This window comes from Cervus canadensis, chromosome 26, assembly GCF_019320065.1.
Source record: "Cervus canadensis isolate Bull #8, Minnesota chromosome 26, ASM1932006v1, whole genome shotgun sequence".
NCBI lineage: Eukaryota > Metazoa > Chordata > Mammalia > Artiodactyla > Cervidae > Cervus > Cervus canadensis.
The window spans coordinates 50,101,222-50,114,291 of record NC_057411.1 but is presented as its reverse complement, the minus strand read 5'-3'; the positions used below and the strand labels follow the sequence as shown (position 1 = coordinate 50,114,291).

The 13,070-nt window shown below is 57.6% G+C and overlaps 1 protein-coding gene across 1 annotated transcript; it reads right to left on the bottom strand.

Annotated features, from left to right (window-relative positions):
• Nucleotides 1-6,705: 6,705 nt before the first annotated feature.
• Nucleotides 6,706-12,108, bottom strand: LOC122428164. Its single transcript, XM_043447972.1, has 4 exons — nucleotides 11,943-12,108; nucleotides 11,343-11,476; nucleotides 10,748-11,285; nucleotides 6,706-7,248 (listed from the first exon to the last, which is right to left on the bottom strand). The coding sequence occupies exons 1-4, from the start codon at nucleotides 12,106-12,108 to the stop codon at nucleotides 7,079-7,081; spliced, it is 1,008 nt and encodes a 335-aa protein (XP_043303907.1). The 3' UTR covers nucleotides 6,706-7,078.
• Between the last annotated feature and the right edge of the window lie 962 nt (nucleotides 12,109-13,070).

Sequence of the window (13,070 nt, the reverse complement as noted above, 5' to 3'; positions counted from 1 at the left end):
GTCGACTTCTCCAGTAGCTACTTCACATCCTCCCTGGAACCCCCACATCTCCCGCCCTCCTTCCCTTCTGCTCGTACCATCCGGTCCTGCGCCCAGTTGGGCCCCTAGGATGGCTGAGCAAGGTAGGGCCGGGGTGGCTGCAGTCAGCGAAGCTCAGTCCAGTTCAGTCGCTCAGTCGTGTCCGACTCTTTGTGACCCCACAGACTGCAGCACGCCAGGCCTCCCCATCCATCACCAACTCCTGGAGTTTACTCAAACTCATGTCCATCGAGTCGGTGATGCCATCCAACCATCTCATCCTCTGTTGTCCCCTTTTCCTCCTGCCCTCAATCTTTCTCAGCATCAGGGTCTTTTCCAGTGAGTCAGTTCTTCGCATCAGGTGGCCAAAGGATTGGAGCTTCAGCTTCAGCATCAGTCCTTCCAATGAATATTCAGGACTGATCTCCTTTAGGATGGACTGGTTGGATCTCCTTGCAGTCCAAGGGACTCTCAAGAGTCTTCTGCAACACCACAGTTCAAAAGCATCAATTCTTGCTGCTCAGCTTTCTTTACAGTCCAACTCTCACATGCATACATGACTACTAGAGAAACCAAAAGATGAAATTAAATGGCCTAAGCAAATCAGCAGTTTACTTTCTCAGGTAGAAGATGTCAGGAGGCATGAGGTCAGCAGAGACCCCAGAGCCTGCTCTCTTTCTGCTTCAACATGCTCAGTGTGCAGTGTCTGTCTTCAAAATCACAATCTGGCTGCTGAAGCTCCAGCTAGCACATCTGCATCCCAGCCAAGAGGAAGGGAAGAGCAGAGGTTAAGGGGTGAGCACCTGCTGTCTGTTCCCCTTTAAAGAACATTCCTTAAGTTCTACTTGGGTACCTCCGCTCGACTTCATGGCCACACCTGCAGCTCCAATTTCACCTGCTTCTCCCTTCAGCCTGTCTCCTGGGGTCCCACCAAGCCCACTCATTCCTCAGCTCAACTCCACACCAGACTTCTGCACCCCATCTCCTTCCCATCAGAGGCTCAGAGGACTATCCTCACTCCCCATCATTCTATAGGCCCCAAGAAAAGGGGCTCACCCAGGGTCTCCCAAAGTTGGTGCCCCAGCAGGGTCACCTCCCCAGCCACTATTCCCGCCCAGACCTCTAGCTGGCTCTGTCCACCTGGCTCTCTGAAGATGACATTCCAAGAGACTGGTTGCAGGGTCCAGGGCCACCCAGTAAGCAGCTGGATGAGTCATCCCACAGGAGGGTGCCAGGCGCTCCTGGGCCCTGCTGCCCACGGGGGTTCTCTCAACCACGCCCCCAGGAGAGGCCAGACATGGCGCCAAGCATGGGGATTCAGCAAAGGGTCCTTCTGTCTGCCGAGAACAGTGCTTTAGTCCCCAACTCAGCTTGCTTGTCCCCACCTCCCGGAGGCTGGGCACCGCTGACCCTTGACCCTGCTCATCTCCTGGGCTGAGGGCACGCCGGGACAAATGACCCAGAGCATGGGCACCATCCTGTCCTACCCTCGGATTGCCAGGCGGGAAAGACCCAGAGGAAGTCCTCGATGATGCTACAGTGGCCCCCCGCCTTCTCCCACCACCCCCAGCCCCCTGCTCACAGGCGACAAGACTGAGGGTCCCAGAAACGGCCTGTCCAGGCTGATGTGGCCACAGGCCTCTCTGCGAGCAGAGGGGCGTCCACACCGAAGGCTCCGCTGTGCCCCTGGTCGCCTCCAGGCCTCCCTGCCCAGGAAGGCCCTTCCTCGCTCTGCAGGTGAGAACGCGTTAAATTGCTCGAAGGCGCTTCTGTCCCTCCCAGAGTCCTCACTCTCCACCCGCGCGCCCCCTGCCGCCCCCCAGGTCGGGAGGACCTTGACAGGCTTCCTGCCCCCCTTCTGCCCTAACACCCAGCTGCAGCCTGGACGGACAGAGTCAGGCCAGCGAGTCCAGCGCAGCAAAAGGGCGCTGTCGAGGCGAAGAGATTCCTGAATGCGGCTCAGTTCTTGGAAGTCACTTTTTCCTTCCCTCTCCCCAGGCACCCGCCCTCTTCACATCCTGCCAAACGTCTGTGCCTCGTGTAAACCCTGAGCCATGGAGCCGCCTCCCAACACGGGCCTGCTGTTGACGTGGCCCCCGAGCCTGGCCACCACCAGGAGGGCGAGAGAGCCTATGCAGGGGGCAGCTGAATTGCCCGGGCCCAGCCTCCAGTGTCTTTGGGGGTTTTTTGGGCCGGGGGGCTGGAGATGGAGCAGGACAGACCCCCTTGGTGGCAGCTGGGGCCCCCCTCTGTTGTCTGGCCCCAGGGGTGCACAGGGCCTGCAGGACTTCCACCCCAGAGCCCGCCCCCAGCAGGCCTGCCTACCCCCCGCCCTCCCTGCGGATGGGACACGCGGCCCCGCTACCCACCTGTGCAGGTGTGGGCAGAGGGTCTGACCCAGGTTGCTCAGACTGCGTGGCAAAGCCAGGTGTCTGATCCCAGGGTCTGCATCCTCTCCAGCCGTGGCCTCTTGGGGGCTGAAAACAGTCTCTGAAGGAGCAGGAACCCAGGAGAGGGTCCACATCGGAGGATACCTGAGCTGGAAGGACCAGAGAGCCCCCTGGCCTGAGTGGTCCTCAGGAGAGGACTTGGAGGCCCTCTCACGGCAGGTTGGTGGCAGGGCTGGGGCTCGCCTGCCGTTGACTCCGGAACTCAGGAGACCCTGCACTTGGCCGGCCCCTTCCTCTGCTCCCTGGCGCTGGGGGAAGGGAGACAACTTGTCCAGGGCCTGGCCCTGATCACTGCTGGAGAGAAATGAATTTCAAAGTACATTTGTGGATGAATCATTGCACCAGGAAACCTCGAAAACTGCCCGTGTCTGCTGAAGGCTCTGTCCTGCTGTCTCCTTTATGAAATCCTGGAAAGAACTCTGCTAATGGTCCGTGTGGAGCAAACGCTCTGCGGCTACAACACTGGGGCCACCCCACCCGTGGAGCCGCGCAGAGGGCTGCCCGGTAACGACGGCCAAGCCCCCAGGACTCAGCACCTTTCCGCGGGTGCTGTTCAAGTCCGTTCTCTTCCCAGACAGTAACGGGCCGGGTGACGACAGGGCCTTGCCGTCAAGGAGAGGCTCCGTTCTCACACCAACCCCTTCGTGAAATGTTTAACACCTGCCAGGAGAGGGAGGCAGAGCTTCTCAAGGAATCGCTCAGCGTGCTGGTTACACCCTTGCAAGGTTTGTTGTCCGTCAGTCGCCAAGCGATGTCAGACTCTTCGCAGCCCCAGGGACCGCAGCACGCCAGGCTTCCCTGTCCCTCACCGTCTGCAGGAGTTTTGCCCACGTGCATGTCCACTGAATCAGTGACGCCACCCAACCATCTCAACCTCAGTAACCAGCACTATTGAGCAATTTCTTGAGAAGTTGCGAGGTTACATTATTGCAAATGTCACTAGGGACCCCACACAGCATAACACAGTGCACGGCACTGAGGTGTTCCTGGTTCAATATCTTTAAAAAATTTTTTTAAATTTAAATATTACAAAAACAATTTTACAACACTGTGTGGGTTTCTGCCATACAACAATGCAAGCCACCCATAATTATACATATGTCCCCTCCCTCCCTCGCCTGCCTCCCCTCCCCCCACCCCATGCCCCCAGGTCATCACAGGGCATCAGACTGGACTCCCTGTGCCACATAGCAACTCCTCACCAGCGGCCCAGCTTAACGCCTGATGTATATGCTAATGTGTATACGTCATATATACGTCAATGCTACTTTCTCTATCTGTCCCACTCTCTCCCTCTTGCTGAACTGAAGGAAGAAAGCAGGGAGGGTGGCAAAGAGGAAGGAAGGAAGGAAAGATGGAGGGAGGGAGTGTGAATGGATGGATGGGCGCTGATGGGTGGATAAAAAGATGAACCGATGAGTGGGTGGGTGGATGGATGAGTGGGTGGATGGATGGATGGATGGGTGGGTGGGTGGATGGATGAGTGGGTGGATGGATGGATGAGTGGGTGGGTGGGTGGATGGATGAATGGGTGGATGGATGAGAGGGTGGATGGATGGATGGCTGGATGGATGGATGAGTGGGTGGGTGGGTGGATGGATGGATGGGTGGATGGATGAGAGGGTGGATGGGTGAGAGGGTGGATGGATGAGTGGGTGGATGGATGGATGAATGGGTGGGTGGATGGCTGGATGGCTGGCTGGATGGATGAGTGGGTGGGTGGATGGATGAGTGGGTGGGTGGATGGATGGGTGGGTGGGTGGATGGATGAGAGGGTGGATGGGTGAGAGGGTGGATGGATGAGTGGGTGGATGGATGGGTGGATGAGTGGATGGCTGGGTGGATGGATGGATGAGTGTGTGGGTGCATGGATGAGTGGGTGGGTGGATGGATGAGTGGGTGGGTGGGTGGATGAGTGGGTGAGTGGGTGGATGAGTGGATGGATGGGTGGATGGGTGAGTGGGTGGATGGCTAAATAGGTAGATGAGTGGATGGATATAGACAGATGGATGAATGGGTGGACAAAAGGATGATGGATGGCTGGAAAGATGGATAACTGTGAGGATAAATCCTGTGTCCCCACAACACGTGCATTTGTTCATTGAGGCATTCATTCCATTAATACGAACATTTACTGAGCACCTATTAAGCACCGAATCAATTGTAAACACTGCGGATGCAGGGGTAATCAGGAAAGACAGACACCGTGTCTATCTTTCTGGAATTCACAGCCTGGAGCCAAAAGGGGAGCAAGAAGTCAGGCTCCATTTCCACAGAAGAAATGCAGAAGGCAGTTTTCCCATTTACATAAGTCAGTGAAGTCCAACCTTGACTGAATACATCAGCATTTGTGTCATGAGCTCAGTCGTAACAAAAGGCAGCATGGTACACTGGAAGGAGCTGTGCTTTGGAGTCTGATTGGGTTAAATCAATGCTTTGATGATCAGGTTAAATCAACATTTTGACGCTCACCTGCTGTGTAGCATGGGCAGCTCACTTCATTTCTCTTGGTCTCAATTTCTTCACAGATACCATGAAAGTGAAAGTGAAAGTTGCTCAGTCATGTCCAACTCTTTGTGACTCCATGGGCTATACAGTCCATGGAATTCTCCAGGCCAGAATACTGGAGTGGGTAGCCTTTCTCTTCTCCAGTGGATTTTCCTTACCCAGGAATCGAACCTGGGTCTCCCACATTGCAGGCGGATTCTTTACCAGCTGAGCTATCAGGGAAGCCCATAGAAGTAACTGTCCCCATTTGCAGGGCTGTCATGAACCCCCCTGCCCCCAGGCAGCTCACAGACTTTCCGTTCAAGGCCCCCCTCCCTGTCCCCCACCCCGGCAACCATCCAGTTGCTTACAATTTGCTGTTTTTCATGCTGCTGGGCTGCCCTGGGCTATCGGAGTGGCAAGGAGCAAGCTCTACACCCCCTTTCCTCCCCACCCCTCATTTCTCTCGTTGGTCCTCCTGCCCAAGTTGTAAGAAGCATGAAACTCCCTCAGAAGGCTAAGAAACTAAAAGACACGACAGGGTCAAAGGGAAAGATTTGAAACTTGTCTGATCAGCCTGATATCACACGGTCCAAGGGGAGCTGCCTCCCAAAGTTAAGGCCTCCTTCCCACCTCCTTCGGAGGCAGCCTCTCCACCTGCAAATCTCTGCCCAGGTCCCCACCACCTCTCAGGGTCACGCCGGACACTGCCCCGGCCCTCTCCCGGGAGCTCAGTGACCTCAGTTGCACCAGGCCTGCAGCTCTGCAGGGCCACCAGCCTCCGGGATACTCAGGCCTCTCAGCTCCAGGCAATTTGCCGTCCTCGGCCAAGGACGAGCCATCTTCCTGAGGCTGACCCCACAGGGCCAGTGTGACCCCGAGTTGGCCCTGGCCCAGAGCCACCTGCAAACTGTTGCTGCTGGTCGGGAAAAAAAAAGACGCAGAAATCAAGAGTCACAGAAACGTTTGTGACAGTTTGACAAAGTGACTTTTTGTCTGTTGTTAAATTTTATTTTCAAATAATTTTATCTGCTTTTGACAGTGCTGGGTCTTCGTCATTGCAAGAGCTTTTCATTGCAGCAAGCAAGGGCTGCTCTCGAGCGGGGGTTTGGGGGCCTCTCATCAAGGCGGCTTCTGTCGTTGTGGAGTAGTGGACCCTGGGCACGTGGCCTTTGGTAGTTGCGGCTCCCGGCCCTGGCATGCAGGCTCAGTAGCTGTGGTGCCCGGGCTTAGTTGCTCCGTGGCGTGCGGGACCTTCCGGGATCAGGGATGGAACCTATGGCCCCCCTACACGGGAAGGTGGACCCCTTACTCCAGAGCCACCAGGGAAGCCCTGTTGCTAATTGTTTTTAAATAATGATTCTTAAATGGGCCTGCCTTTTGAATGACTCTCTTTTTATTTCATTTTCTAACAGTTTATTATATTTTAAAGTACTGGTCTGACAGATTGGGAATTTTTTAAAAATGGTTCTTCCCTACAGATCGTTTGAGAAGGGCTGATCAGAACGTATAGGGGAAAGAGAGTCTATTCTCCTGAGGGTCTTCCTGAGGGTCTATTTTCCTCCCGGCCACCACGTGCCGACTCAGGGTCTCTCCTTTTCAAACAGAGCCAGGTTCCTTCCTGTCGGCCCACCCTGCCCCCACCCCCAAGCTCCCCAGCTCCAGGACCTACTGGGAATAAAAATCAGCTTAATATCAAGAGTCCTCCTTAATAGCTGCTCCCTGTAACCTCAGAAGGCCCAGCAAACCTTCATGATGACTGAGCAAGAGGTCGTCAGAAGGGCGTGGAGGCCAGGCCGTCAGCAGCAGAGGCTGGGGGGGCAAGGTCTGTCCCTTCTGTCTGCAGAGGAGGAGCCGGCCTCTCCACCACTCACTTGGCTTCAGTAGAAGAAAAGCAGACTGTTTACAAATAGAAGATAATGTTGGTGCAGATGGCGGCCCCCGAGTGGAGCGGGGGTGGGGAGACACGGGCGGCCTGCAGTGTATTCCTGGTCACGAGACCCGAGTCCAAACAAGCGGCCGAGCCGGTCAGCATGTCAGCCCCCAGGGGTGCTGTGGTCCCCTGCAGGCGGTGGCCGTGGTCCTGGCTGTTGGTCTCTGAGATTCAAGATAGCCCGATCCTTTCAATAAACGGTCTTGCACAAAACAAGCCTGGCCTGCTGCAGTCCATGGGGTTGCAGAGTTGGACACGATTCAGCGACTGAACAACAGCAAAACAACAGTGTCTTCTGCCCGCTCTGAGCTCCTGCCATGCGCCGGGCTCTGATCAAGGGTGTGGAGCAAGTGTGGCGCCCTGGAGACACAGAAACAGAGGCTCAGAGAAGAGACGTGTTTTTACCCAACTCACAGAGCACTTAACAAGCCTTAGTGCTGAGACTGAGACTCACAGTGCTGGTGGCAAAATCTTGCGTGTTTTTAGCCAAAAGGCCCATCTCACAAGCACAGTAAAGCCAGCTCAGAGTGTGGGGGTCCTGGCTGCGACGTTAGCCAGTCTATCAAGCATCAGCTGGACAAATATTTCTTGAGCCGCCAGGACATACCAGGCCCTGGGCTGGACCCCTGGGGTACAGGCAGGCGGAACACACCATCCTGCTTCCAGAACCAAAAGTGAACCAGCTCAGACCAACCCGCCCAGGGAGGGGATATTTGAGCCAAGGCTGAGGGGAGCAGACAGTGAGCAGCCTGAGTACTTTGGGAAGATGAATGCGGCAGCGCCAACTCCCAGCCCAGCCCCAGCCGCCTTGAGGTTCATTCCAGGGTCACCTCCTCCTGGAAGCCTTCCCTGATTCGTCCCTCCCCAGCCTGGGTCAGGCACTCCTCCGGCTCCCACGGCTCTGTGTTATTGTGTTACTGTCTCTCTGAGTCCCCACCAGCCTGGGAGCAGCTTGAGGACAGGGGTTCATCTGCAGTACCGTTTCACAGCCCGGTGCTGCATGAGAACCCAGGCTGCCAGTCACCAGGCACCCCTCACTGGTCGGTGAGCTCCTAATGGTCAGCTTGGCAGGGCTCAGCTCGGATTCTTCAAGATCGCTTCCTCCAAGCCTAGAATAGGAGCCAGCCCAGGGCAGGCATTCCGAGTTGTTGTTCGGTTGCTAAGTCGTGTCTGACTCTGTGTGACCCCGTGGACTGCAGCACGCCAGGCTTCCCTGTCCGTCATCATCTCCCGGAGTTTATGATGCCATCCAACCACCTCCTCCTGCCCTCAATCTTTCCCAGCATCAGAGTCTTTTCCAATGAGTTGGCTCTTCACATCAGGTGGCCAAAGTACTGGAGCTTCAGCTTCAGCATCAGTTCTTCCCATGAATATTCAGGAGCTCTGCATTTGTTGAAGAAATGAACTTGGAACTCCCGGTGCCTGTGGATAGGCATCTCACGTGGTCTTCGAGACACCTGTGTGCTGGTGGGTCTTGTAACTGTCTCACGGTGCGGGCTGAGCTAGGGGGTGTGGTTGGTACATTTCTTAAGTTCAGTTCAGTCGCTCAGTCATGTCCAACTCTTTGCGGCCCCATGAACCACAGCACCCCAGGCCTCCCTGTCCATCACCAACTTCTGGAGTCCACCCAAACTCATGTCCATTGAGTCAGTGATGCCATCAACCATCTCACTCTCTGTCGTCCCCTTCTCCTCCTGCCCCCAATCCTTCCCAGCATCAGGGTCTTTTCCAATGAGTCAACTCTTCACATGAGGTGGCCAAAGCATTGGAGTTTCAGCTTCAACATCAGTCCCTCCAATGAATATTCAGGACTGATCTCCTTTAGGATGGACTGGTTGGATCTCCTTGCAGTCCAAGGGACTCTCAAGAGTCTTCTCCAACACCACAGTTCAAAAGCATCAATTCTTGGGCACTCAGCTTTCTTCACAGTCCAACTCTCACATCCATACATGACCACTGGAAAAACTATAGCCTTGACCAGACGGACCTTTGTGGACCTATTTCTTAAGTAGATAGATGGCTTACCCTTCCTGACTGAACAGCTGGATGAGGTCTCATGAAGAGGCCACACGCTTGAAGCCACCACCCAGATCAGAAATTGCAGACGGGCACCCGTGCTCTGAGGCCTCCGCCCGCCTCCCGCAGGTACCACGGCCCCCCTGAGAGTAAGCGCGTCCTTCCCGCCACAGACGGCCTTGCCTGGGCGGGACGTTCGCAGCAAGGGACATGAGTCTCCGTCCGGCTGCCCACGCAGCCCTGCGCCCAGGACCCAGCCAGGCGGTGCGGGGTGCCAGGCCGTCGCACTCCTCCTCCTCCGCGGTCCTGTCGCAGGCGTGTCAGCCGCTCGCCGTTGGGAGCTTCCAGTGGGCGGCCACTGTGCGTGCTTCTGCTGGGCGTCCACAGCGGGAGTGGACGTGCTGAGTCACAGCCCCGCAGATGCTGCCAGACGGGGCGACCCGGACTTTGGCTCACAGCGCCGGAACCAGCTTCCCCCAGCGGTGACCACCGGTCTGTACATCTCAGGTCTTCATTCCAGCGGGCAGTTACTGACCCTCGGGGTGGTTCGATCTATACTTCCCCAAGGATGAAAAAGCTGAGCACCTCTTCACATTCACCGATCGTCTGAATATCCTCTTCGCTGAGGTGTCTTGTGTGTCTGCTCTATCTGCCTTTTTTCCTTCATGATTCACAGTTCTTTATTCTAGATGCAGATTTTTTTTTTTGGGTAACATCTCCATCTCTGGCTTGTGGGTTCCTGGTTCTGAGCCTAGAAGAGGACCCCGCCCAGAGCAGGCGTTCCGAGTTGTTGTTCAGTGGCGAAGTCTAGGCGGACTCTGCGACTGCAGAGCCTGCGCAGGGCTCAGGGCGTCGTGGCCCCTGCTCACGGCAGGCCCCGTTCCGCCTCTTTCAGAGCGAATCGCCCTCTTTAGGGCCTCCCCTGGGGAGCCCGTTCCCCCATCCAGCCCAGGGCACCAGGGGTATGAAAGGGGCCCTTGCTGCCAGCTGGGCTGGCCGGCCAGCCCTGCTCTCACAGCTCCCAAGGGATCGGGGCTCCCGTGTGAGCCCACCCGAGACCCCCCTCTTGCCTGACCCCTGGCCCTGCCCAGTCCTGACGTCACCATGATCCCGCCTCACACTCCGCGTCTCAGGGCCCCAGACCCCTGCTAAGCCCAGGATGAGTGTGGAGGTTACCAGCGCCTGCCTGGTGTTTATTGCGTGCCCCTTGCACTGGGTGACCCAGAGGTCAGCGGCTGCGGCCCTCGGCTGTCGTGCCCACTGGGGCACCCGGGGCTGGGGGGCAAAATCTACTGAGCAGCACAGGCTGAAGCCGCGGGCGCCCCCTCCCGCCTCCCCTCCTTGGGCTCCCTTCACGGGCGGCGCTGGTCCTCAGGGCGGCGCAGAAGCCCCGCTGCGAAGGCTGGAGTTCAGATTTATGATTGCTTTGTGCTCCTTTGGTTAACGCCAGGAGAGGTGCGATCACAAAAACCTCAGGCTTATCTGCTTTCTGGTTTCCATGGAAACTCCAAAGGCTCTGGGTCAGGTGCTGCGGACAGAAGTAGCTGTCTGGGCCGCCTCTGAGCCGGCCAACTGCCAGCCCTTGAGGGCATCGCAGGATGGGGTGTGAGGCTGGTGGGCCGGCGCCTGGGCTGGGAAGGGGCAAGGGCCCCAGAGGACCTGGGCCCTGGAAGTGACTGGCCTGGAGGGGGCTCTTCCCCCCACTTTACAGGTGAGCAAACGGAGGCTCGGAGAGGGGAAGGGAAACCTGCCCCAGGCCTGGCAGGCTGGTCTCAGGGCCCCGGGGAAGCCTGTGTTGCGGGCTCATTGTTGGAAGTCACGTCACCATGGTTGTCCATCTTACCCAAACTGTGTGACCTCGCTCGGGGCTGGCAGAGTTGTGACAGGCCTCCCCTCCACCTGCTGGGCCCGGGGCCCGAGCGTCCACCTGCACGCCGCTGACCGGAGCCACCTTCCGGTGCGTGGGGGGCCTCGCCCCTGGCTGGGGAGGGGGCTCCGGGGCTCCTGCCGCCTTCACCCGCCCAGTGCCAACCCAAGGCCACCGGCAGAGCCCGCAGCGCCCCCCCCCCCCCCAGCCCCCAGATGCGGGTCAGCAGCAGCGTGAGCTGCCGGGACGTCACCTTCCCGCCTCTCCCAGCCCCATGCAGCTCCACTGCGGGGATTTGGTGCTGGAGGCAGGTGGGCGGTGTGAGGGGTGCACTGTCCCCGGAAGTGGTGAGGTCACAGCTCCAGTCCTGCCGGGCCGCAGGCTGACCCCTTGACTGGGCACCGGGTGGGCTCCGAGGGCAGCTCCACCGGGCGCTATAAGGGGAAGCCTGCTGGCGCCAAGGCTCCCCTCCTTCGGCCCCAGGCTGCAGCCAGGCCCTCAGCGAGCCCTTGAGCTGGGGTTTTCACTTGTGCCAGGGAAGGGCTCCCAACACCCCCAGCTGGGCCCCTGCCGGCGCCTGGGGAGCGGGAGGAGGCGGGCAGGCGCTGAGGTGGGGCTCGGAGAGGAAGCGCCTGGCCCGCTTCCCCGGCACGGTCCAGCTCCCCCTGCGGCTCTGCTTGCAGGGACCCCAGCAGGGGGAGGGACCTGAGGTTAAACCAGGCTAAGGGAGTGCTGAGTGCCCTGGGGCGCTGGCCAAGGATGGCTGGCTCCGACCACGGTCCTCCCCGCCCCCAAGCAGCCGCCGGGCAGGCTGAGAGCTGGGTTCTGCTTTGTTTTTAGTGGCGTCGAGTCCTCGTGGTTTAAACAGACCGTTTAAGAAACAGGGAGTTTCAGTAAAAGCCGCCTTCTGGGGCACTAAGGTTCTAGAGAAATCCTTCCAACCCCCTGCTGCTGAAGTCAGGAACCGGCTGTCTGGCTCTGTGACCACCCCCACCGCCCCCCGTGGCTCCCGGATGCCCCTCCGGGCGCCCCTCTCCTTGGGAAGGACCCGTGAGGGCAGGGAGCCCTCTCTCTTCATGACCTGTGTGCACTCCAGCCAGCCAGCCTTGGTGCGGCCTTTTACTGTGCGGCCTTAGGCAAGTGTCTCACCCTCTCTGTCTCTGACGTCTACATTGCTGCCTCTCCAGGGCCACGGAGGAGCCCCGGGGGGCCTCCGCCCACCCCACACCGGACAAGCCGAGCCCGCAGCACTGCCGGCTAACCCCCACGCAGGACACGTGCCCACGATCCGTCTTCCCGGGCAGGGGAGGCGTGCCCTGCCCCTCACCAGTGGGCATGGGACGCTGCCAGCCTTTCTGCCCGGGGACCCCACACCCCACACCTCTTGCTCAGAGTCCCACATGGTGAATCTGTTGCTTCAAGCTGGTTCCCTGGGGTCAGATCCTCAGGCCTGGTCCCATCGGCTGTGGGCCAGGCAGGTGTGAGGTTGGGACTCATGGTAAGAACTGTACCAGCGCTTCCATGCTGGCTCAGACAGGCAAGAATGTGACTGTAGTGCGGGAGACCAAGATGGGTCTGAGAAACATCAACGACCTCAGATATGTGGGTGATACTACTTGAATGGAAGAAAGTGAAGGGGAACTAAAGCGCCACTTGATGAGGGTGAAGGACAGTGAAAGAGCCAGCTTAAGACTAAATATTAAAAAAAATAAACCAAGATCATGGCATCTAGCCCCCTTACCACATGGCAAATAGAAGGGGAAACTGTGGAAGTAGTGACTGATTTCCTCTTCTTGGGCTCTAAAATCACTGTGGATGGTGACTGCAACCATGAAATCAGAAGACGATTGCTTCTTGGCAGGAACGCTATGACAAACCTAGACAGTGTGTTGAAAAGCAGAGACATTACTCTGCCAATAAAGGTCTGTATAGTCAAGGCTATGGTCTTCCCAGTGGTCATGTACGGTTGTGAAAACTGGAGCATAAAGAAGGCAGAAGGCCAAAGAATTCACGCCTTCGAACTGCAGTGCAGGAGAAGACTCCTGAAAGTCCCCTGGACAGCAAGATCAATCCAGCCAATCTTAAGGTAGATCAACCCTGAACACGCCCTGGAAGGACTGATGCTGAAGCCCTGATATTTTGGTCATCTGATGTGAACAGATGACTCACTGGAGAAGTCCCTGATGCTGGGAAAGATCGAGGGCAGGAGGAGAAGAGGGGGTCAGGGGATGAGACGGCTGGACAGCATCACCGATGCAATGAACATGAACTTGGGCAAACTCCGGGAGACGGTGAGGGG

Excerpts from the sequence above, each read along its gene's own strand:
- LOC122428164 (XM_043447972.1), bottom strand. The coding sequence starts at position 12,108 with ATGCCCACTGGTGAGGGGCAGGGCACGCCTCCCCTGCCCGGGAAGACG. Across the intron at positions 11,477-11,942 it reads GGCCCTGGAGAGGCAGCAAT|GTCCCTCCCCCTGCTGGGGT; the intron begins GTAGACGTCAGA and ends GTTTAACCTCAG. Across the intron at positions 11,286-11,342 it reads CTCCCGCTCCCCAGGCGCCG|CTCAAGGGCTCGCTGAGGGC; the intron begins GCAGGGGCCCAG and ends TGAAAACCCCAG.